Source organism: Caloenas nicobarica, chromosome 10, assembly GCF_036013445.1.
Source record: "Caloenas nicobarica isolate bCalNic1 chromosome 10, bCalNic1.hap1, whole genome shotgun sequence".
Lineage (NCBI taxonomy): Eukaryota > Metazoa > Chordata > Aves > Columbiformes > Columbidae > Caloenas > Caloenas nicobarica.
The window spans coordinates 23,151,699-23,173,246 of NC_088254.1; the positions used below are offsets into that span (position 1 = coordinate 23,151,699).

General features: G+C 57.4%; 1 protein-coding gene across 1 annotated transcript in view; it reads left to right on the forward strand.

Moving 5' to 3' along the window:
• Window positions 1–21,548, forward strand: part of ADAMTS7 (ADAM metallopeptidase with thrombospondin type 1 motif 7) — a 44,387-nt gene that overhangs the window by 19,433 nt on the left and 3,406 nt on the right. Inside the window, exons 15-23 of the mRNA XM_065641339.1 lie at window positions 87–331; window positions 2,751–2,892; window positions 4,173–4,299; window positions 4,859–5,072; window positions 8,019–9,809; window positions 11,320–11,472; window positions 12,108–12,281; window positions 13,276–13,422; window positions 13,611–13,770. Coding sequence (XP_065497411.1) covers window positions 87–331; window positions 2,751–2,892; window positions 4,173–4,299; window positions 4,859–5,072; window positions 8,019–9,809; window positions 11,320–11,472; window positions 12,108–12,281; window positions 13,276–13,422; window positions 13,611–13,770 — 3,153 coding nt within the window. The remainder of the gene's footprint in view (window positions 1–86; window positions 332–2,750; window positions 2,893–4,172; window positions 4,300–4,858; window positions 5,073–8,018; window positions 9,810–11,319; window positions 11,473–12,107; window positions 12,282–13,275; window positions 13,423–13,610; window positions 13,771–21,548) is intronic.

Sequence of the window (21,548 nt, forward strand, 5' to 3'; positions counted from 1 at the left end):
AGGGACACCAGCACCCACCCCAGGGCACAGATCATCTCTGCCTCATCTTTGACTCCCCCAAGACCAATGCTCTGTTCCATTCCCAGGTTACGTCGATATTGGGATTATCCCTGTGGGAGCGCGGGAGATCCGGATTGAAGAAGTCGCAGAAGCCGGGAATTTTCTGGCACTGCGGAGTGAGGACCCGGAGAAGTATTTCCTGAATGGTGGCTGGACCATCCAGTGGAACGGGGACTACAGGGTGGCGGGGACCACCTTCACCTACAAGAGGACGGGGAACTGGGAGAACCTCACCTCCCCGGGGCCCACCGTGGAGCCCGTGTGGATCCAGGTATGGCCGGGCTCTGCTGGTGCTCGGGGTGTGTGGTGCGGAGAATGGTGGGGACAGAGCTCACGGATCTTCTGCCTTCCCGTGGTCCATCACAGAACTTTGCTGCCTTCTGGTGAGGGGCTGGAGCACACGGGTGATGGGAGCGGCTGAGGGAGCTGGGGGTTCAGCTGGAGAACAGGAGCTGAGGGGAGACCTTCTGATCTCTGACCTGCCTGAAAGGAGCTTGGAGCCAGGGGGGGTCGGGCTCTGCTCCCCAGGAACAAGCGCCAGGACCAGAGGAAACGGCCTCAAGTTGCGCCAGGGGAGGTTGAGGTTGGATCTGGGGAACAATTTCTTCCCCCAAGGGCTGTGGGGCATTGGAACAGGCTGCCCAGGGCACTGGCTTTGTATTTCAGTGAGCTTCGTGCAGCTTTGCAGGGTTTAACTGGGCGGGGAGGGCGGCGGGATGGCAGCGCGGTGAGGGCTGCCAGGCGGGTCCCTCAGGAGCTGCTGCCGCGGTGCCCATCTCTGCAATTCCTTCCCCCGGGAACGGCCACCGAGATGGGCAGGACAGCGGGATCTGCCTGTTAATGCAGAGCTTTTGAGAGCCAACATCCTCGTGCCCATAAGGCCAAGCTTTCCCCCAGAGAAGCTGGTGGGAACCATTCCACTGGCGATGGCACAACTGGCACTGGGCTGAAATTCCTCGTGCTGCAGAAGCAGTGATGTCCCACGGGCCCCCAGGTCGCCCCAGCCCCAGCAGTTGCGGCTCAGCCCGATGCAGCCATCCCGAGCATCGCCCGGCAGCCCGGCCGCGCTGAGCAGCCCAGGTCTTCGCCTTTTGCGTTTCTTTCAGCAGACGCTTGGGATGAAATGTGAGCGGGACCCTGGGCTCGTCTGCCGCCAAGTGCTGCTGCTAGTGGGAATGCTGGTGTGCTCAGAACCCGCAAGTCGTTTTCTGGGATTCGTAACCTAATTAAAACCTTTTGACAAAAATATTTCAATATTCATGAAGAGGTTTTGGAAAGATGCCCTCACTCCAACCAAAGCTCCAAGAACAACAAAGCTTTGGCAATAATGGGAGCACTTAGGCTAAGAAAAACAAGGTTAAACTCCCGGCCTTTGCCCAGCACTGGTGCAGGAGACGCTTTGGGCAGGACTTGTGTCAACCGCCCGACCCGCCTCGTGCATGTTGAGAGCAGCAGGAGCCACCTTTCAAGTGGGGAGAAATTAATGAATTTAGGCACGTGTTGCCATCAGCCATTGCTGGCGTTTGCTGCCGGCAGCTCCCTCCTGTTCACACGCAGCACGAGTGCGGGGGTGCAGCCCCTGGTGCGCCTGGGGCACATTGGTGACAGCTCGTACGTGCGAATGGGGACCGAAACGGGTAGGTGGCACTGGAGCCGAGCTGTGCTGCTTCCCCAGGACAGTGCTGGAGCTGTTGCAGCTCTCTGGGACACGCTGAGCCAAGGGGATTTGGTTCATCCTTGCTGCCATCCCCTTCCCTTCCTCCTGCTGCCATCCCAAAGGACAGGTCACAGTGACTGATGCGTGTCCGTCTGTCCGGGCCAGCCACCACCAGCGCAGCAGAGGGGCTGGGAGCCGTCAGAGCCTCCCTCCGGCCGGATCATCCCTCATGGCGGGGTTGGGAAGGCGATGGAGGGGGCACCGTGGCCGGGCGTGCTCCCAGCCCACAGCGGGCCTGTCCTCCTGGGGACGGTCGTTCCTGCCCCACATGCTGCAGACCCTGGTGGTGGCACATGCAAAACCTCCTCCCCAGCTCCTGCTGTGGGGAAAGGGACATCTGGCCACCCTGGGCCCTTCACCGTGCTGAACCTCGAAAAGGTCCTTGGATGGGGCTGCATTTGGCAGTGGGACTGGACTGGGGATTAACAGGGAATCCTTCCAGGCTCTTCATCAGGAGACATAAAACCAAAGTCCTGAAGGTTCTCAATGCTCTCACTTGTTTTTTATTATTACCTGACATTTCCACAAGCCTAACGCAGGTTGTCTGCTCCTGCGCTGCTCCAGCCATTTGCTAACCCCATTTCCAAAATGGTTGTGCGCTGCTCCTGGGGCACAGCAGCTGGAACCATGGCTGTCCCCACCAACAGACAGGGCAAGGGGACAAATGCAGCCTTGATAAGGAGCTGGACATGGAATGGTGTCTTTATGGCCATGCTAGGCAGGTGGTCATCTTCTGAAAAGCCTCTGGGGTGCAACAGCCAACCCCTATTCCTCTGCACTAACCCTAGAATTATAGAATCACAGGATGGTTTGGGTGTGAAGGGACCTTCCCAGTGCCCCCAGTGCCCCCCCTGCCACGAGTAGGGACATCTGCACCAGCTCAGGTTGCTCAGAGCCCCGTCCAGCCTGGCCTGGGATGTCTCCAGGGGTGGTTCAGCCACCACCTCTCTGACTGCCCATTCTCTCCCCACAGCTGCTGTTCCAGGAGACCAACCCGGGCGTGCGGTACCAATACACCATCCAGCGCCCGGCCGACAGCGAGAATGAGATCGAGCAGGCAGAGTTCCTCTGGCGCTTCGGCTCCTGGACCACCTGCACGGCCACGTGCGGCACTGGTGAGTCCGGCTCCCGCGGGACCCCGAGGCTCGGCCACCGGCGGAGGGGGAGCAGAGCAGGCAGAGCATCCTTGTACCGTGGGGATACCTTAGAAATTCCTGGGTCTTTGGTTTCAGGAGGTCTTGGGGTGGGGGGGGAAAAAAGGTGCCATCTGCTGAGGTCACTGCTCTGCGGTGCCCCTGCCGCGCTCGCCCGCGGACCCTGCGCCTTATCAGCGCTTTGCTTCTCAGTGTCCTGTTACCATGCTGGGCGTTCCTCGGCGTCAGGGTGATGGAGACAAAGGAGCTTTAGAGAAATCCAAGGAGTGTCAAAGGGCCGGTCTCCCACCTGGCTGGGCCGCTCCAGGGGGAACATTTCCAGGGTTTTATGGAGAACACATGGGAGGGTGCTCAGCGCAGGCAGAGCACAACTCGGCAGCTGCAGCAGCGTTGTATCAATCTCAGCTGATGGCAGCGGTTCATAGTTACAGCTTTCCCAAGTCACGGGTCAAGTGGGTGTTGCAAAAAAGAGGACAAAAGCAGGCAGCATGGTGAGGGGGAGGCCATCCCAAAAACTGTCACCATGTGAGTGCTGCAGAGCGGGGCAGGAGTGATTTATCCCTGAGCTGGGGCTGGGGCAGAAGGCTGCCAAAAAGAGCTGTGCTGCTGCCCGTTGGCTCCCCGTGGGACACAGCCGCTCCAGGCCTGGCTGTGTCTGTGCATCCCTGCACATCCGAGCTCCTGTGCCTGGACGCAGCTCCGGACGGTGGTGCCGGGATGATGCTGTCCCGTGAGCTGCAGCATCTGCCCCACATGTGCCCCAAGTCCACGCGGCTTTGGCTGCCCCAAACACATGGTGCATCCTGCGCTGCAGCTGCAGGGGCTTTTTGCGAGAGGAGAGGTGGGGAAAGGCTTTTCTCCCGTCCAAGAGGTCCCTCCAGAAGCAGGGTGTTTTCTGCAGAGCCTCCACCGGCTGCATCACTATTAAATCCCATTAGGCAGCTTGGAACATTTTTCTGTATCTTTTTCATCTTGCTTCTGCCCATAAAGGCTGTAGGATGTTAAAGGCTTTACTCCAGAGTGCTCACAGGTATGCTGGGAGCATCGGCGCCATTGGGCTCCATGAGAGCGTCAGTACATCAGCAGAAGCTGGCTTTTGACTTCCAGTTTCAACTTCAGCAGCGATTTCATTTTCTTTCCCCTGTTGTTGGTGGCTCAGGCCTCCTCTCGCCAGCCGGCAGAGGATGCTCAGTGGTTCGGCTGCATCTTCGCCTCCAGCCGAGCCCTTGCCTTTTCCGCAGGGGTGCAGCGGCAGGTCGTGCACTGCGTGGAGAAGCTGGCTGGCATCGTGGAGGAGCGGTACTGCGACGCGCTCACCCGCCCCGATGACCAGCAGAGGACGTGCAACGAGGAGCCCTGCCCAGCCAGGTCCCTGCCTGTCCCCTCTCAGCAAAGCTTCATCATCCAAACTGCTCCAACAGTGTCACCAGGGGCGGGGCACCTCGGTCACTGCAATGCCTGGGTTGCTCCAGGACACGTGCAGCTATTTGCACCCCTGGGTTTGCGCCTCTCCACTCCCTTGTCCTTGAGAACGAGTCCCAGACCCTGCGTTGGTCCCTGGGAGCAAATCTCTGTGCTTGCCCAACTGCTGCAGTGTGTTGCTTGTGGGCAGAGGATGGGAGGCCAGGAGCCCTGCTCTGCCTCTGTGCAAATCACAGATGGTTTGTGTTGAAGGACCTTCCCAGCCCCCCAGTGCCCCCGCTGCCATGAGCAGGGACATCTGCACCAGCTCAGGTTGCTCAGAGCCCCGTCCAGCCTGGCCTGGGATGTCTCCAGGGATGGGGCATCCACCACCTCTCTGGGCACCCTGGGCCAGGCTCTCACCACCCTCAGTAGAAAAAATTATTTCCTCATGTCCGGCCTGAATTTCCACTCCTTTAGTTTAAAAGCATTGCAGCTGAAACGTTTTCGCTTCCCCATTTTGCAGGTGGTGGGTCGGCGAGTGGCAGAAATGCTCGGTGAGCTGTGGCCCGGCGGGACTGATGAAGAGGACGGTGCTCTGCATCCAGAGCGTGGGGCTGGACGAGCAGAGGGCCCTGCAGCAAGCAGACTGCCAGCACCTTGCCAAGCCAGCCGCCACCGCGCCCTGTCACCAGGAGGTGCCCTGTCCCTCCCAGTGGGCTGTGGGAAACTGGTCCAAGGTGAGAAGGAGCATCAGGGAGGGCCCAGTGTCTTGCAGAGCTGGTGGGAGCTGGGGACAAAGTGTCCCCAGACACCCTCAGCCTGCCTGCGGGGTGATGGACGTGCTGCTCCTTGCAGGGAAAATGCACACATGTGTTTCTGTGGGCTCGCGTTGTCACACCAGCTCACACGGGTGGGAATTCCATGGCACAGGGGGTCCCGGGGTGGGGAAGGAACCCCGAGCTCTTTGGTTTTCCCATCCTCTCTGCACCTTTCTGGATCAGGGTGATGACCACGCTCCGTGCGTGATGCAAGGAGGGCAGAAACAAGAGGCTTTCAACCCTTTGGTGTGTTTTCCAGCACCACAAGCCTTCCCCGTTGTTTTAGCAGCCCTAAAGATATGTGTTGCCTGTGGGGGCACGGTGTGAGGTGCCAGCCGGGGTCTGGGTGCACCAGTGGGAGCATCTGCTCCCCACCGATGGGGCGAAGCCGCCTCGTCCCTGCTGCAGGGGTGGGCAGCGACAGGGACCCCTCGTGATGCCCCCAGGGAATGGCAGGGCATCACACGTTTTTCAACAAGTATTTTAAAAAGAGGGGGAGAGACCAAAAAAAACCCCCCCATGTAAAAAATGCCATAGTCAGTGGACACCCTGTGTAGCCTTTATTTATTTTTGTATTTCTGTGGGTCAGCTTAACCACAGGCTGAGGGTTTTAACCAGAAAATTATAACTCCTCATTTAAGCCGTGGTTTCAAAAAGTGTCCAGCATGAAGGCAAGTATCGGGAGAGAAACGAGAGAGCCTGGGAACTGAGCTTGTTGCTAAGAAACAAATGGAATAAAAATGCGAACAGAAAATTTGAAGGCTAAATGAGAGCTATTTAGAAATATTTTTCTAGGGGCCCACAAAAGCCACAATTGCAAGGCTGAGAAAGGAGGCTGCAGCAGTTTGAAGGAAAAATCCCACATTGCCCGCAGGTCTGTGCTGTGCCTGGAGCCAGCACAAGCCGGCACAGTCGTCCTCTGTGGTGTTGGCATCAACAGATCTGTGAGCCCAGGAAAAATGTGCTTGAGATTTTGAGTTGTCTGCAATTTTTCCATCCTTCTTTCACTTAAATCAAGAGCGCTCCTTCTTCTCCATTTCCACCGTCACCAGTAAGCAGGGAAATCTGAGGGACTTGGAGAAACAAGGTCCTTCTGTGCAGTGACAATAATGGGGCTGTTGCTTTTTCTGCACTCGCAGCCCCTCGGGCAGGGCGAACCAAAGGGGTTCTTTGCGGTTCGGGCAGCGCGACAAAGTGCTTAAACAGTGCCTCCAGAAGTACCCTGAAGCAATGTGATTCCAGCTTTATGGACCTTCTAAAGCAGTTATCAGTGCATGCAGAAGCATTATTTTTTGTCTATTATTTTTTGTTGCTGTTGCTGGAGCACGTCCCACCGCACAGCTGCTGCTAAACCCTCCTGTGCTCAATGCTGAACCCTCCGGCAAGCTCTGGGTGTTCCTCCCTTGGGCTCCTAACAGCCCTCACTTCTTATCTGTGCACCGGAGGCTTTCCTGATAACCAAGCCCTCTCCTTCCCCCTGCAAGGGCTGCGATACCTGGAATTTATCTCCCGGATGGAGCTGGAGGGGTTTGCTGGGAAATTTTAGCTTAAGGCTCACACTGGGGGAGTTGAGCTCTGTTTTCTCCAGTTTGGCTATGCTGGCAGGGAGAAGCATCCTGCTTGCAGCCCTCCTGCAGATGTTAATGTGCAGTCCTGTTTTATTTCAACACCACGGTGCAGCGGTGGAAATGCCTCGGACAGCCCTGCCTGGGACTGGACATCCCGTGGGGTGAGCACCCACCTGAGAGCCCCCAGGAGCAGTGTGGGGAGTGGGGCAGGTCCTGACCAGGCAAGGGCTGAACAAAACCGAGAAAAGTTCAAAATCCAGGATTATATGTTGTGTGGGGAGCACATCCCGCGGCCAGCCCAGCCCAGCCGCTCTGCCTGTCCGCCTTCACCTCTGACGTTCCCCGTGCTGGTGGCTGTGCAGCAACCCCCCGCCTCAGCCTGTCCCTTTTCATCCGAATCGCAGGGATTTCAGCAGAAATCCCTTCCAGTTGGGTTTGTTTGCCTTGCTGACTGTTCGTTCTTGTTGGCCGGGCTGTATGAGGCACTTTGATGTACATGACTAATGCTCTGTGCATCTGTCACCACAAGCTGCAGCGGCCTGTGGCTTGTGCAGCCCACATGTGATGATAGTAGCGCTAGGATTTACTTTTCCAGCAGAAAAATTAGCTGTCCTTCTTTCCATCTTGTGGGTTTCTTTTATAGTGAAGAAACTCAAAGAGACCGTTATGGTGGAGAAGGGGCCGTCCTCAACAAAGCTGCTTATTGACCCTGGCTCTTTCCCTACTGGGACAACACCCATGTTGTTATCCCCTGCTTCAAAAAATTATTTTCTAGAAGAAGAGATGCAATTCATGGTGATAGGTCATAGAAAAGACCTATTAGATCATCTTACCCAATGCCCTTCACAATGTTCCTCTCCTGGGAAAAGTGTTTCTGGCTGGAGTGCAGGTCAGGGATCACCCTGAGCAAAGTGCCTGCAATACCAGCCCTGTGCTGGGACGGTCTCACAGGGGGAGGCAGTCTGGAGGGAGATTTGGGTGGTAATAACACCGCTCGCCAGTGGAACTGGTATTGCCCAGTAATAACACTGCTCACCAGTGGGACCAGTACCCCTTGCTCCTGGTACCAGGGGCCCCATGCCACAGGTGGGACTGGCACAGGAGACGTCTCGGGACGCAGGTGGGTGGTGGGAGCGTGGCAGAGCGACGTGGAGCCCCTTCACCCTGTGCCCAAAGCACCCGGCACACGGGACGGTCGAGCAGTCTCTGGTATCTCGGAGGGGAGCACTGGTGAGCGGCACCGCTGCCCCCGGCATCGCCTGCGCTGCTGTGCCTGACGTTTCTCTTCTTTTCCCAGTGCTCTGCGACGTGTGGCAACGGGACGCAGAGACGCCCCGTTTACTGCAGCAACAGCACCGGGGCCGCCTGTGACCCTGCAGAAAGACCCAGCGCAGAGACGACGTGCTCCTTGCCGCAGTGCCAGAAGAACCTGGACAATGCCAACGTGGACTGGTCTGGCAGCGGGTCCTCCAGCAGAGAGATATTTAATGAAATCCATTACATCCCCAGCAACCACATTGCTAAATTTAACCCCTTAATTCCAAGTATTCCAGAGTCCAATGATGTCAATATCATCACTGAGGAGGACTTCTCAGCCAGAAAGGGAAATGTCTTTGTTGACGATTTTTACTATGATTATAATTTTATCAACTTTCATGAGGATCTGTCTTACTATCCCTTCACGGAGAAGGAGACTAAAGGCGAGGAGCCTAGGCCAGACCCGAGCACCAACGACGTGGAGGGGTCCCCTGAGATGCCCACTGCTGTCCTGCACCCCACTGAGCTGGAAGGAGCAGCAAGCGAGGATCATTCAGTGACCAACGAAGCCAACACTTCTGCTCCCGTGCATGACGAAGGAGAACTGGAACCTGGGGGCTTAGCCATGAATGACCTTCTGAGCGTGGTCCCTGAGGATGCGGGGACAGCTGCTCCCAAACCCGCCATCCCTGACCTCACAGGTGAGGAGGAGGACGCAACGGTTGTGCCCCGCTCCGAGGACCACCTGCCCACCCAGAGCACCATAAGTCATAACTCTGCAAACATCCACGACCACCTGCCCCCGGATAAGCCCCGTGGGGCTGTGACGATGAGCCCTGGGCAGGGTGCTCCAGCCCACAGCCCCGCTCCCTGGGCTCCTCACCCGGCCGGTCCCCCCCGGCCCCGGCCCACGGGCAGGGCCAGCGCTGGCGCAGACACGGCCGAGGGCCTGGGAGAGCCGGGGAGCGGCGGCGAGGAGCGGGCGAGCAGAGAGGGCGAGGAGCGGCGCTCTGCGGGGAGAGGCCGTGAAGACTCCAGGGAAATGGGTCTTGTCACCACCAGTGATGCCCATGGTGCTGCCCCCAAGACCGAGGAGCAGGAAGAGTGGGCAGGAATGCTGGAGGGGACAGTGGGCACACAGGCAGCGCCGGTAGCTGAAGAGCGAGCCCGTGGGACAGAGAGGGCAGGACTTTCCCTCCCCACCCCGCAGGGACCAGGCCGGGCGATGGGAAGGGGCGCTGGCAGCATATACCCTGCTGTGGGTCCCCATCCCACAGGGGCTGATGGGCCCCCCCCGGGGCAGGCACGGCACCAGCCAGAGCTCCGCACCCCCACGTCCCCAACCTCAGCCCCCTCGGTGGCCACTACAGCCTTGCCAGCAGCAGTGTCCCTGTCCCTCGCCGTGCCCGGGCCAGCCACCCAGCTCACCTCCAGCGGCCTCTCCCAGCAGGATGCCCTGGCACCAGCCCTGCCCACGGCCCCTGCTCACAGCCCCCCCGTGCACCCGGCAGGAGCATCGCCCTCCAAATTCCCCCCGCCGTGGTGGACCGTGGGGGTGTCCCCCCTCCTGGGGACAGCATTGCCCCGTGCACAGCCGACCGCCCACGGGGCCCCGCTCAGCAGCACCGTGCCAGGGGAGCGCTCGCCGCAGGCAACCCCAGAGACGTTTGCTTTCAGTGATGGGGAGCACGAGTTATCCCAGCCCACCCCCATCCCCCTGCCACTTTGGGAAAAGGAAGAAATGGAGGAGGAGGAGGAGGTGTTGCTTCTGCCATCGACCGCCGCAGCAGCCACTGCCACCCCCAGCTGGGAGGTCGGGAACTGGAGCGAGGTACGTGTTGAGTCCCATTGAAAGTGTGACGTGGCTGGTACAGAGCTGAGGGACCTGTTCCTGTCCTAACTGCTCTCTGGGACGTGGGTCTTTGCACGCAAATAAATGTGCATGGTCCAAAAATGCTCTAACTGCTGCTGAGTCCCGTGCCACTGCCCTGGACACCGGCTACGGCAGCGGCTCCTTGTGCTCTGCAGTGCCCGATATTGTAAAACACGCCCTGAAATGACAGAAATACAAATTTCAAGTGCAAGGTGCATCAAGGCTGCAAATAGCCCTTTGGTCATTTGCAGCCTTGATGCACTTTGCACTTGAAGGGGCTGCGCGGAATGCAGCGAATGGGGTGTTGTCAGCAATTCTCAGCTCTTATTTACTGCCTGGCTGTCCCGGGCTGCGCTCTGCAGAGCGTTTGCGCTGACAGACACGTGGCTGCTGCCATCCACGGTAATGGGCTTTTATCGGAAAGCACAAAAATAACAAGCCTTCAATGTGGTGGGACACCGGAGACTGAGCACTACGGGAGCCTTTTCATAAGGCAGCGCAAAGGACCCCGTGACAATCAGGACAATACTTAATATCAGCAAAATGCAGTTGTGCGTGTGGGCTTTGTGAAGGGGCATCAAACGTGGCTGGAGCCCTGCCCGTGGAGCTGGGGCGCTGGAGGGAGCGCTGCCGCAGGGATGTCTGTGACACACAGGCACGCAGGTGTGTTTGGAAAGCCCTGCAAAGGTTTTTAAGACGGAAAGGCTGCTGCAAAATAGGTCAGACGAGTCTGGACAGCGAGGGGTGGATCCAACACTGCCTTTCAAGTGGAGAGAAACCTTTACTGGAGCTTTTAACACTGAAAGAGCAGGGGAGGGGCAGTGCTTCTGACAGAAGGGTGTGAACAGAGCTTTAGGAGACAGCAGGCAAATGGTTGGAGCTGTTAGTGCAAATTAACAGAGATCTAGCAACCAGTGAAGCTAAAGGCAGCCCCAGCTGCAGGGATCCCCATCGCTGCCCCGTTCCCCGTCGAGCTGGGGGTGGCGGTGGCCGGGACGGTGGCCGGAGGCGATGCCATCGCTGCTGGGGTGCGGGTCACGGCGTGAGGATCCTCCTGGGAGCCAAACACTGACCAGGGAGAGCAGGGACAGTCCCAGCCAGAGCAGAAACGACTGAAATGGGTCATGGAGGAGGGTTTCCCTCATTCTTCCCCCAAAGTGAGGGCTGCTGGCTGTGGGACTGGTTAGAGAGGAGCTGTGTGGAGTTCTCCATGGGGCCGGGTCCCCGGGACAGCCTTTCTCTCCAGATCATCCCCCAGCCGTGATCCACACCCCCCCGCCAATGCCCACGGAGGGGACAACGAGCCACGTCCCCAGGGACCTTTCTGCTGGGTCACGGGGCTCTGTCCTTGGCCAGAGCCAGCCCCACAGCGTCAGGGGCACTGGGGACACTGGGGACGCCACGGCGCAGCCCTGCTGGGCTGGCTGGGAGCAGAGCAGAGGAGCAGGCGGCCGCTGGTGTCTTGCAGTGCTCGGTGACCTGCGGCCTGGGCGCAATCTGGAGGACCGTGCGCTGCAGCACCGGCAGCGACGACGGCTGCTCTGTGGCCAACAAACCCGTCCCTGCTCGGAGATGTTCCCTGAGACCGTGTTCGTCGTGGCGCGTGGGGAACTGGAGTAAGGTAAACAGGCATGCAGCCTGGGGGTGGGGGGGTCCTCAAAATCCCAGAGGCACGTGAAGGCAGGTGGCGCCTGCCCCACGGCCGGAGCATCGCCTGCGCTCAGGACGTGCTCGTGCCCCGGGGCTCACAAAGGTAGAGGGTAAAGATCTGCTCTTTCCACAGAGTTTAAACTACTTCATCCCAAAATAATATTTTCATTTTTCCTGCTCTTGAGCCGGTTAAAAATCCCAGAATTTGAAAAAGCTAAACAGAGAGAGGTTTGAAAGTTTCTGGAATACGTTCTTGCCAGTCTGCACTGCTGGGGCTGTTTGCAGGTGGGTTGGGTGAATCCAGCGTGTTCCGTGGTGGGAACCAACCCACCTTGCTCTGGGCGGCCATTCTGGGCTCTGCCGGTGGGAGACGAGCGGGTGGAAGGTAAGATTTTATTGCTGTTACAACTGGAAGCCAAGTGCCTTCAGAGGGAAGTTTGTGACAGATTCAGAGCTGCACGGACTTTTCTCTCACTTGAACTAGAGAAAGAGGCTAAGTGTCAACCCAGCCCAAAGCAGAGCGTGTCTCTGAGGTCACGTCCCTTTGCCCGCGGGGTCCCCCTGCCCCTGCCGCCCTTCCCGCGTGACGCTGGTGCCGTTTCCCAGTGCTCCCGGAGCTGCGGCGGGGGCACGAAGGTTCGGGACGTGCAGTGCGTCGACACCAGGGACCAGCGGCTCCTGCGGCCCTTCCACTGCCAGGCTGCGCTCTACAAGCCGCCGGCGCAGCTGCCCTGTCAGAGCGCACCGTGCCTGGACTGGTACACGTCCTCCTGGAGAGAGGTAGGGCTGCCGGGGGGCTGGGGGGCAGCGCTCGGCCCCGGGGCGTGGCAGCTGGGGTCTCACACCTGCAGTTACCTTGCTTCTGTCTCCCTGGAACCATGTTCAACCAGCACTCGGTGTTTGCTGGCCCAGAGTAGATGCTCCGTAGTGGGTGGCTGCGGGGCTGAGCTGCCAGCAGCCCTGCAGACACTTTGCCGGGACCCCCCGGTCGCTGCAGGGAGGCCGTGGGCTCAGGCTGCACCTCAAATCTGGGGGTCAGTTTTGGGCCCCTCACGCCAAGAAAGGCCTTGAGGTGCTGGAGCGAGTTGAGAGAAGGGAACGGAGCTGGTGAGGGGCTGGAGCACAAGGGTGATGGGAGCGGCTGAGGGAGCTGGGGGTTCAGCTGGAGAACAGGAGCTGAGGGGAGACCTTCTGATCTCTGACCTGCCTGAAAGGAGCTTGGAGCCAGGGGGGTCGGGCTCTGCTCCCCAGGAACAAGCGCCAGGACCAGAGGAAACGGCCTCAAGTTGCGCCAGGGGAGGTTGAGGTTGGATTTAGGAACAATTTCTTCCCCAAAGGGCTGTGGGGCATTGGAACAGGCTGCCCAGGGCAGTGCTGGAGTCACCATCCCTGGAGGGGTTGGACAGACGGACATGAGGTTCTCAGGACATGGGGCAGTGCCTGGGGTGGGGGAACGGGTGGACTCGATGATCTTGAGGGGCTTTTCCAACCAAAATGATTCACACGCCTGCGTAATTCAAGCAGATGCTTACAGCGGGTCTGCCGGATCCTCTGGGAACCTCCTGGCCCGTTCTGATCCCCAGGAAGGAAATCACCCACTGATAGCAGGGGTAGCTGCAAAGCAGAGACTCCCCCTGGGAGGCAGGTTTTGCAGGTGCTTTTGTATTTGTAGGGTGGGTTTGCAGCGTGTTTCTTTTAAGACAGCAATACACGGAGTGCGTGCCTGTCTCCTGCTCCCACTGGCTTCCCCTTTTGACGGCTGGTGTCTCCGCAGTGCTCGGAGTCGTGCGGCGGCGGGGAGCAGGAGCGGCTGGTGACGTGCCCGGAGCTGGGCCGCTGCGAGGAGACGCTCCGGCCCAACGCCACGCGGCCCTGCAACATGCACCCCTGCACCACCTGGGTGGTGGGCTCCTGGGGAGAGGTGAGCGAGGGGCGAGGGGAAACCAGCCCTCGGAACCAGACTGGGGGCTGCCGCAGTAAAAATGTCCTGGGGTCTGGTGCTGGGGGGTGGCTCTGCGGCGCTGGGGGTGGCTCTGCGGTGCCGGGGGTGGCTCTGCAGGACACAGGGATGGGTCCCCCCCGGCTGACGGGGCTGCCCCACTCCCGCAGTGCACGGCTCCCTGTGGCGGGGGCATCCAGCGGCGCCAGGTCAAGTGCATCAACACCAGGACGGGGCTGGCCGAGGAGGACAGCAGCCTCTGCGACCACGAGCCCTGGCCCGAGAGCACGCAGAAGTGCAACCCCCAGGACTGTGAGAGCTCCGAGGCGGGTAAGTGACTGTCCTGCCCATCCTGAAAGCTGAATGTTTTCTGTTTCATGTGGTTATGCTTCCCCAGAGCCTGTGTGTGCCGTTTGGGATAAATGCTGCGTTTTGAGGACATGGTGGTAATTGTGGAGATTGGTGTGAAAACCACCCAAGTCTCAGTTCAGGAATATTAGCTGGAGAGCCAGTGGCTCCTCCGTCATCAGTTTCATTGAGGAGCGCTGCTTCGTCCTCCATCACCATCCCGTGCTGGGGCTGGAGACACTTTGCCCCCACACAGCACCGGTCAGGGCTGAGGCAGTGACGCCCTGTTAGGAACTCGGGTGTGCACAGCTTTTACGGTCATTGTGGGTCGCGCAGCAAGGTGACGAGGCACAGCATGGTGTCACCCGGCATGCTGTGTGCTTGGGAGGGCCAGTGGCACCGTGGTGGTGGGTGCTGGGCAGGGGTGCTGTGCCGTCTCCTTGAAGCCACGCCATGAAACAAGTAAAGGGTGTGTAAGAACACAAACCATTTCTGGGCCTGGGAGCTATAGATGTGGGTTTTAGCCAAGTTTAGGCTCATTCTTTATTTTTCTTCTCCCCACCTTTCACTTGTGGGTCCGCTAGGGTATCCTGGAGGAGGGCGCCAGCAATAACTGGCTGTGCTGATAGACAAGCTATGCTCCATTAATTTTTCCGGGGCAGGTCGTGCGCCGCGCTCTCCCAGCTGGCCGGCGGCACGACGCTGTCCTGCTCCAGGGAGGGACCCCGGGGAGGGACCCGGGGAAGGGCCGTGCAGCCAGCACAGCAGCACCCAGCGTGGGACGGGCTGGGTGCCAGGGGAGGGCCATGGGCACTTGTGGTGCTGCCAAACTGGGAGCCGGAGCCAACTGCAGCAAGGGGGTGATGGAGGAGGGAGGAAAACCAGTCAACTAAGCAGCAATGTGTCTGTGGGAAGAGGGAGGGGGTGTTTTAGACATGAGTTGTGTAAGGCTAGCTTGGCTAATCAATAATTAAGTGGGAATGTCATAACCATCTAGAAATGTCTGGAGCATTCCGCTCTCAAGGGGCCAAGCATGTTTTTTTTACTGGCACAAATACGAACCGGGATGTGCTTGTCGGAGGCAGCAGCATCACCAGCAAAGGGACCATGCCAGGGGTGGCACAGGGTGAGGAGACCTGGTGCAGGAGCCACGTGTAATTCAGAAAAAAGAAGCCAGAAGGAAATATCAAGAGACTAAGTTCTCTGAGCACCAGAAAGCTGTTTAGTGACAAACTCCCAGCACAAAAAACTTTTGAAACAAGCCTGGGCTCACTGCTAGAAGGTCAGATAAAAGCTCCCTTCTCCAGCATTGGCGGGTATGTCCCAGCAGATGCTCCAGCCGGTCAGTCCCGTGTTCCCCTGCGCCGTGCACTGTCCCAGCGTCACTGACCCGCTCTGGCTGCAGCTGCTGTGCTTGGCCATGCCACGGGCTCTCGCTTGGCTTCTCCTCCTGCCTGCACTCATAGGAACAATTTCACGGCACCAGCCCATTTCCCTACAAGCCAGAAACCTTTGGGCTGCAAGGGTTAACAGCACTTAAAAGGAAAAGCAATATAATGAGGGGATTAGGTGTCATTGATATTAGCATGTTAATCGTTAATCCAGCTTATCTTTTTAATGTGTCTGGACAAAAAAAAAGCTTTCTGTCTGCCCAGAAGAAAACGTTAGACCCTCGGGAGGTTTATTGGACAAAGAGAGGGCTGAGAGCCAGAGCGGGGCCAGGGCGGCCGTGCCCGGGGTGCTGGGCAGAGACCCCTCTGCAGCCGGGGGCGCCCGTTCGCATCCGCTAGCTCTTTGTATTCGTCCTGTGTTCAGCTGTGTTCCTCCTAAAACCAGTTCTGGAGAGGGCAAGAGCACTGGTTTTGGTTAATCGGGATTTGGAGACTGTGCCCACTGGCTGTTGGGATGATTTTAGCCATCAAACCGCTCCTTTTTGGTGGCTGTGTGACCCTCCTGCATTTGCAAGTCTGTCAGGCAGTTCAACATTTGGGAAATAACTAGTCAGGCTTGTTCAAGAAATGATGTGCGGTTCCGGCTATTTTTGTCAAGGGAAAATTTCCGTGCTGGGCTTGGTGATGAGAGCCGTGGAGCCATGCGGCATGGCCAAGGTTCTACCCGAGTAACCGCTTAGACGTGTAGGAAGCACACAAATAAATGTTAAAGTCCTGGATTAAAAATGACATAAATGCTCTGGCTGTAGCCCAGGGCAGGAAACGCCTCTTGGAAATACAAACATTTCCTGCCAAACCATGAAGAGGAACAAAACTTTCACATGGCAGGAAATCACAGATGTGTAAATCAACAGGCAGAGGCTCCCAGAAAAGGCAGGAACGTAAACTCCAGCCCTTTCCTGTGTTTTAAAGGATCTTTGCTGCACAAGATTAATGCAGGCTGGAGTGATTCATGTGTTTATGTTAGAAGCACAAGGAGCCTCTATCTCCTGTAACATGAAGTGCACCGATACCAGCAAAGTCGTGTATTTGTCTTTGTGAGCAGTCGTGTTCTTGCTGGACACAAAAATGCGAATAACCCCGGTAGGGTTTAAATGTTAGAACCCTTATCAGATGAATTTTTAACAGAGGTGGAACAGATTAAACATAAACAAACATCTTACCGACAATCAGCTCTCTTCAATTAAAGGAGATCGGGATTAATTAGAACCAGAATCCTGTTCTGTCGCCAGGCTATAAATGAATTGGGGATTACAGTGAGGTTATTTTTACACGTGCCTGTAGTGTTACAGCTGCATCCAGCTGTGAGCGGAGCAGATAAGGGTGGCCGTGTCCTTAGGTGGCTCCCGGGGAGCACTGGGGCCCGTCGAGCACCAGACGCCTCCGTGCCAGCCAGGCTGGGGACGTTCATCGTGCTCTGGGCTGAGACGAGGAATTTGAATAACTGTGACTCCAGCGCAGGAAAATCTGCCCGGGGCTGAGCGCCGTGGCTCCTTGCTGGTGTCCGGGGAGCGGGGGACATGGAGGGGGACATCGCTCTCCTCCCGACAGCACGGCCGGGGACAGGAGTGGGGACAGCTTGGCTGGAGCTGGGGCAGGGCTGGGGGGGTCAGAGCAGCCCCCAGCCCAGGAAAACCTGTTCCCTCTGATTCCCCAACCCCGAGCAGGGCTCTCACACCCACACCGGCCACTCCTCTCACCCGATCGTTTCTCGTAACTCAGAAAGCTGGAAAAAACCTCTCACAGCATGTTTGTTTCTGTGTTTGAGTCTTACACTTTGGTTTATGGTTCTCTTGGAAAGGAGCTGAGCAGCAGGTCCCGTGTGAGAGCTTGGAGAAACCAGCACTACTTCATCCAGCAGGTCAAGCAGTCTCAAACCACAAAAGCAGCGATTGCTTTATGTCAGAGGAGGATGCTGGGGGGTGATCCGAGCCGCGGTGGCTTTTGCCGGACCCCGTCAGCGATGGGTGAACAGCCCTGCCCAGCACTGAATGTGTGCGGCCCACGGGGCGTTTGTTGTGGCAAATGTCATAAAATTAAGAATTTTCCTCATGCTTGTTTCCTGGTCTGCGAGTTCCCCAAATTCACGCTAAGCAGGCGAGGGGCCGGTGCTTTGCTCCAGCAAAAGTGACTGTTCCCCACAAGTGTCTCAGGCTCTAAATACCGAAGGAGCTCAGGTGAAATGCTCGGCTGGGCTGGGAACGAGACCAGTACGTCTGAGCTGGCCGTGGGTGCAGGTTCTCCGGGGGTTTGCAGCGGGATGGAGCTCAGCCGCGTGTCCCGGAGCAGCCGGCGCGGCGACCGTGTGTGGTGGGGCCGTGGCGCGGGGGGTCCGAGGGGCGCAGCCCCCCAGCGCCGGGGACGTGCTGGGCCGAGTCCCAGACCCCGGCCCCTCCTCAGCTGAGCGGTGCCTCGGGCTCTTTATCCAGCGCCTGCTTGTATTTCTTGTTGCCTCAGGATTCATTGGCAATTAAATGTTTTATTCCTCCTTGCTTTGAGTAGGGAAATGAAATTATTCATGGTGCTGCATGTAGCTGAATTTGTCCCCAAGGGATACATACTAGAAATAATTGCAGCAAATTCCAATTTCCTCTGTCATTTGAGCATGTAAGCCTGTATCCAAGTGGCAAGACAGAGAGGTGCTGCTGAGCGAGTCATTAAGTGCCCTTTATTTACTGCTAATTAACAACAGCTGTCAATAGAAAATGGGGGCTTGGGAAAGGATCCCCCGTTTTTATTAAATGTGGGAGAAATGAATGTTACACATTGTAGCGTTACGGAGAAAGAGGCTGCAGTGACACGGGCTGGCAGAGGCTGATGGGGCGTCCCGTCCCGTCCTGCCGAGGAGCCGATGCGGATCAGATGCCCGACGTGAGCGGTGACGATGCTGCGCAGGTCCCCAGAACGCACCCAGACACCGGCCCACCCCGGCCCCGCGCCGCGTCCGCTCAGATCCCCTGAAAACCTGGGCGGCGGGAGAAAAAACACCATAACCAGCAGCAGATGGAGCAGGAAAGGCCCATTTCATCCCCACAGTGAGAACAGTTGGGTTTCCTTATTGCAGTATCACATGCTTTTTGGGTTGACCAGTGATGATGGGAGATGCTTCTCCTCCATCCTCCTTGACAGCCACTAAGTTTCGGAAGGCGTAAATCCCGATGGACCTCAGTGTCCAGGCCAAGCAATTAGGAGGGTGTACGGACCTGCTCCTTGCCTGCCCTGGGCACGGGACACCCTGCGCAGGCACCCGGGGACCCAAGAGACCGGGCAAAGCAAGAGATTAACTCTTCTTTAACTTTTTCGAAAACTCCCTAAAATACATCAAAGGCATATTTTTCCATGCAGAAGACAGACAGACCTTCAGCAGGGAGGATATTTGCCTTGGCCTTGAAGTGCTAAAAATAGGGAAAGCAGGGACACAAATGAAGCGGCGGAGCTTTGCGGGTGGCTGGAGGAGCAGCCGGGTCCTGCCCAGGTCTGGCTCCCTCGGGCTGGAACCAGACGGGGCTCAGCGCTGCTGCCCAGCACCTTCCCCTGCCCGAGCCGCATGTGACAAAAGGGCAGAAGCAGGAAAGCTTCCATAGCGCGATGTGGCTGTCACTCCAGCCCGATTGCTGGTTGGCTGTGGGAAACTCTGGATTTGGGGTGTTTAAAGCAGTTTTGGGGTTCAGAGAGGAAGGCGGGGTTCTGTTCAGTGCCTCATTTCGGCAGAATTGGCTTTTTCTGCCCTCCCCGCGCTCATGAGAAGGACAGGGGAGACAATGCAGAGTGAGGTCCTGGCTCCGCCATGGCTCTTCGGAAACGCAAATTTCTGTCTGTGGGATCCAGAGACTCTGAAAAATGGATAATCCCTGTGAACCTCAGAGAGGACTGGTGTGCACTCCCTCTGCTCTGTAATCCCCTGGCTGGGTGCTCAGGGGGTGTCGATGGGAGCTCCGTGACGGTGCTGGGGCTGAGACCTGAACACGGGTGGCTTTTTGTGCTTTTTCTCCCCATTTCCCGAGCTGTGGCCGTGCCGGCGCCTGCCTGTGCAGGCAAACCTGGCAGCTGAGCACAGATGGCACCCATGCTGCCGGCGATGGACGTGCTGCCTGTGCCCCCGCCGGGTCCCAGGGGAGGCACCGCGGCCCCGGAGCAGGACCTGCGATAATCCTTGTTAAATTTGGCACCGGCTCTGAGAGCATCCCCAAGGCCAGAGGTCAGCAGCTTAAGCTCTGATTTTGCTAGCTCAGCTCTAAGCTCACCCTTTCCTTGTTTTTACAAAACCTGTTCCAGGAAGTTTATTTTTTCCCCGAGCATAAAAGTAAATGCTTAGGTCTGTGTGGCAGAAGCTTAAATGAAATTTAAAGTGACTTCCACGCCAACTTAAAAAAACAACTGAAAAAAGTGGGGGTTTTCAGTTTCTAATGTGCTGACTTAGCCTGGATTTTAAAAGGCCTGCTTTAAGCTATTTCTTTAGACTAAAATTTGGCACAGACTTGAATACTGGAGCATATGTTCAAATGAAGTGTTAGGATTATATAAAAAAAATTGTTAATAGAAAAAAATAACAGTAAAAGGATTAAATGAAAATTGGGTCAATTCTGTAGGGACCCTCTCTGAAGAGCTGACAAATGAAGTGCTTATTACAGCTTCCCTTGCCCAAGACCAAATTCCAGGGAGGAATCACGAGCTCCGCCAAGACTTTCAGACCTGAACTTGACCCCGCACACATCCACACTGGGACGCTGCGTCAGACCGGAGCACGGCCCGAGCTGCAGGAACGCTGAGCGCTCCACAAGTCCCATTGGCTTCACTTTATTGAGATGCTTTGGAAGCCCCGAGTCCTGTGGTGGGTCCCACGGAGGGTCCGTTCCAGCAATGGCCCCATCCAGGGGTGGTGGCTCCTCCGCACCCTCCGCACAACCCATCCCTGGTGTTATTCCACAGGAGGCTCAAACCTTTGCAGGCAACACGGGGCACAGAGAGAAATGACTCCTGGCAGCAGACCGATGGGCTTATTAATGCCTGCGTACGGCTCAGGATGCTGTGAGTATGGGAATTTCTGTACCAGCGCCCAGGGAAAGGGCTTGGAAAAGAGCTCAACCATCACCTCTGGTCCTGGAAAGCTGCTGTGCAGGGAGAGGCTCCAGCAGCATTTGCAGCTCATGCAGGGGAAGGCAGGACGCAGCTTGGTTGCAATCCATAAATAGCTTTCTAGGAAGCCCGTTGCAATAAGCAGAAGGCTCGTGGACAGAATGGAGCCCAGCGAGGCACCGCAGCTAAAAATACAGCGGTGCTCAGGGGCTCTGCCTCAGCATGGCATCCCCCCGGGAGCATCGCCCCGGGACTGACCCCCTGAAAAACACTGCTGACATTCCCGGCCATCCCTGCAGTGTTTGTAACTGAATTCTTCTAAACGCTGCGGAGTTTTTTCTGCTGTTACACTTGCTCCATGCAATGCAGTGAATAATTACCCCTCCCCAAACACACCGGCCCCTGTCCTGCCTGCTGGGAGCAGTCGCTGTGTCCCCATCTCACCTACTCTATGTTGCTTCCAAAACCAGCAACCTAAAATACGAGGAGTTTATAAATCCTTTGGGATGCGCAGGTCAGGCAGGAGGGTTACCCAGCGGTCGTGCCCTGGTGAAGAGTAAATGATTAATGAATCCTGCATGAGTGGGGAGATGGCTGAGATTGGTGTGCTAAGCCAGAGCTGGGCACCGGGGCCTTGTAAGGTGCAGCTCAGGTGGAGGTTGGTGCACCCCGCTACTGCCATCGCCAGCCATTGGGGACAGGAGGGGCTTCTCCAGGCTGAAATGCCACTTTTCAGCTTTTCTCATCAGAGACCTTAGAGGCGTTTTAGGATCCCTGCGTGAGACATCGCTGTCCTGCAGCCCATGCAGGTGGGACTGCAGACACGTGTCCGTGTGCGCGTCTGTCCCGATGCCGAAGGGCTCTGGGGGCTCGGGGGATGCTCCGGGTGAGACCATCCCTGAGAGCCCCATGGAGCATCACACCAGCAAACCGTTCCCTTACCCGACTGGCTCTGGTGCTGTCACACAGCATGGCTGCTCTTGCGGCAGGTCTGGCGACACAGAATCACAGGATGGTTTGGGATGAAGGGACCTTCCCAGCTCCCCCAGTGCCCCCAATGCCATGAGCAGGGACATCTGCACCAGCTCAGGTTGCTCAGAGCCCTGGCCTGGCCTGCCCCTCTCTGGGCTTTGCAGCAATTCCTCATCCATTTTGCTCAACCAGCAGGAAAATTCCACATTGTCCCCCAGCACCCAGGGGCTGGACCAAACTCCAGCCCGGGAGGGCGATGCC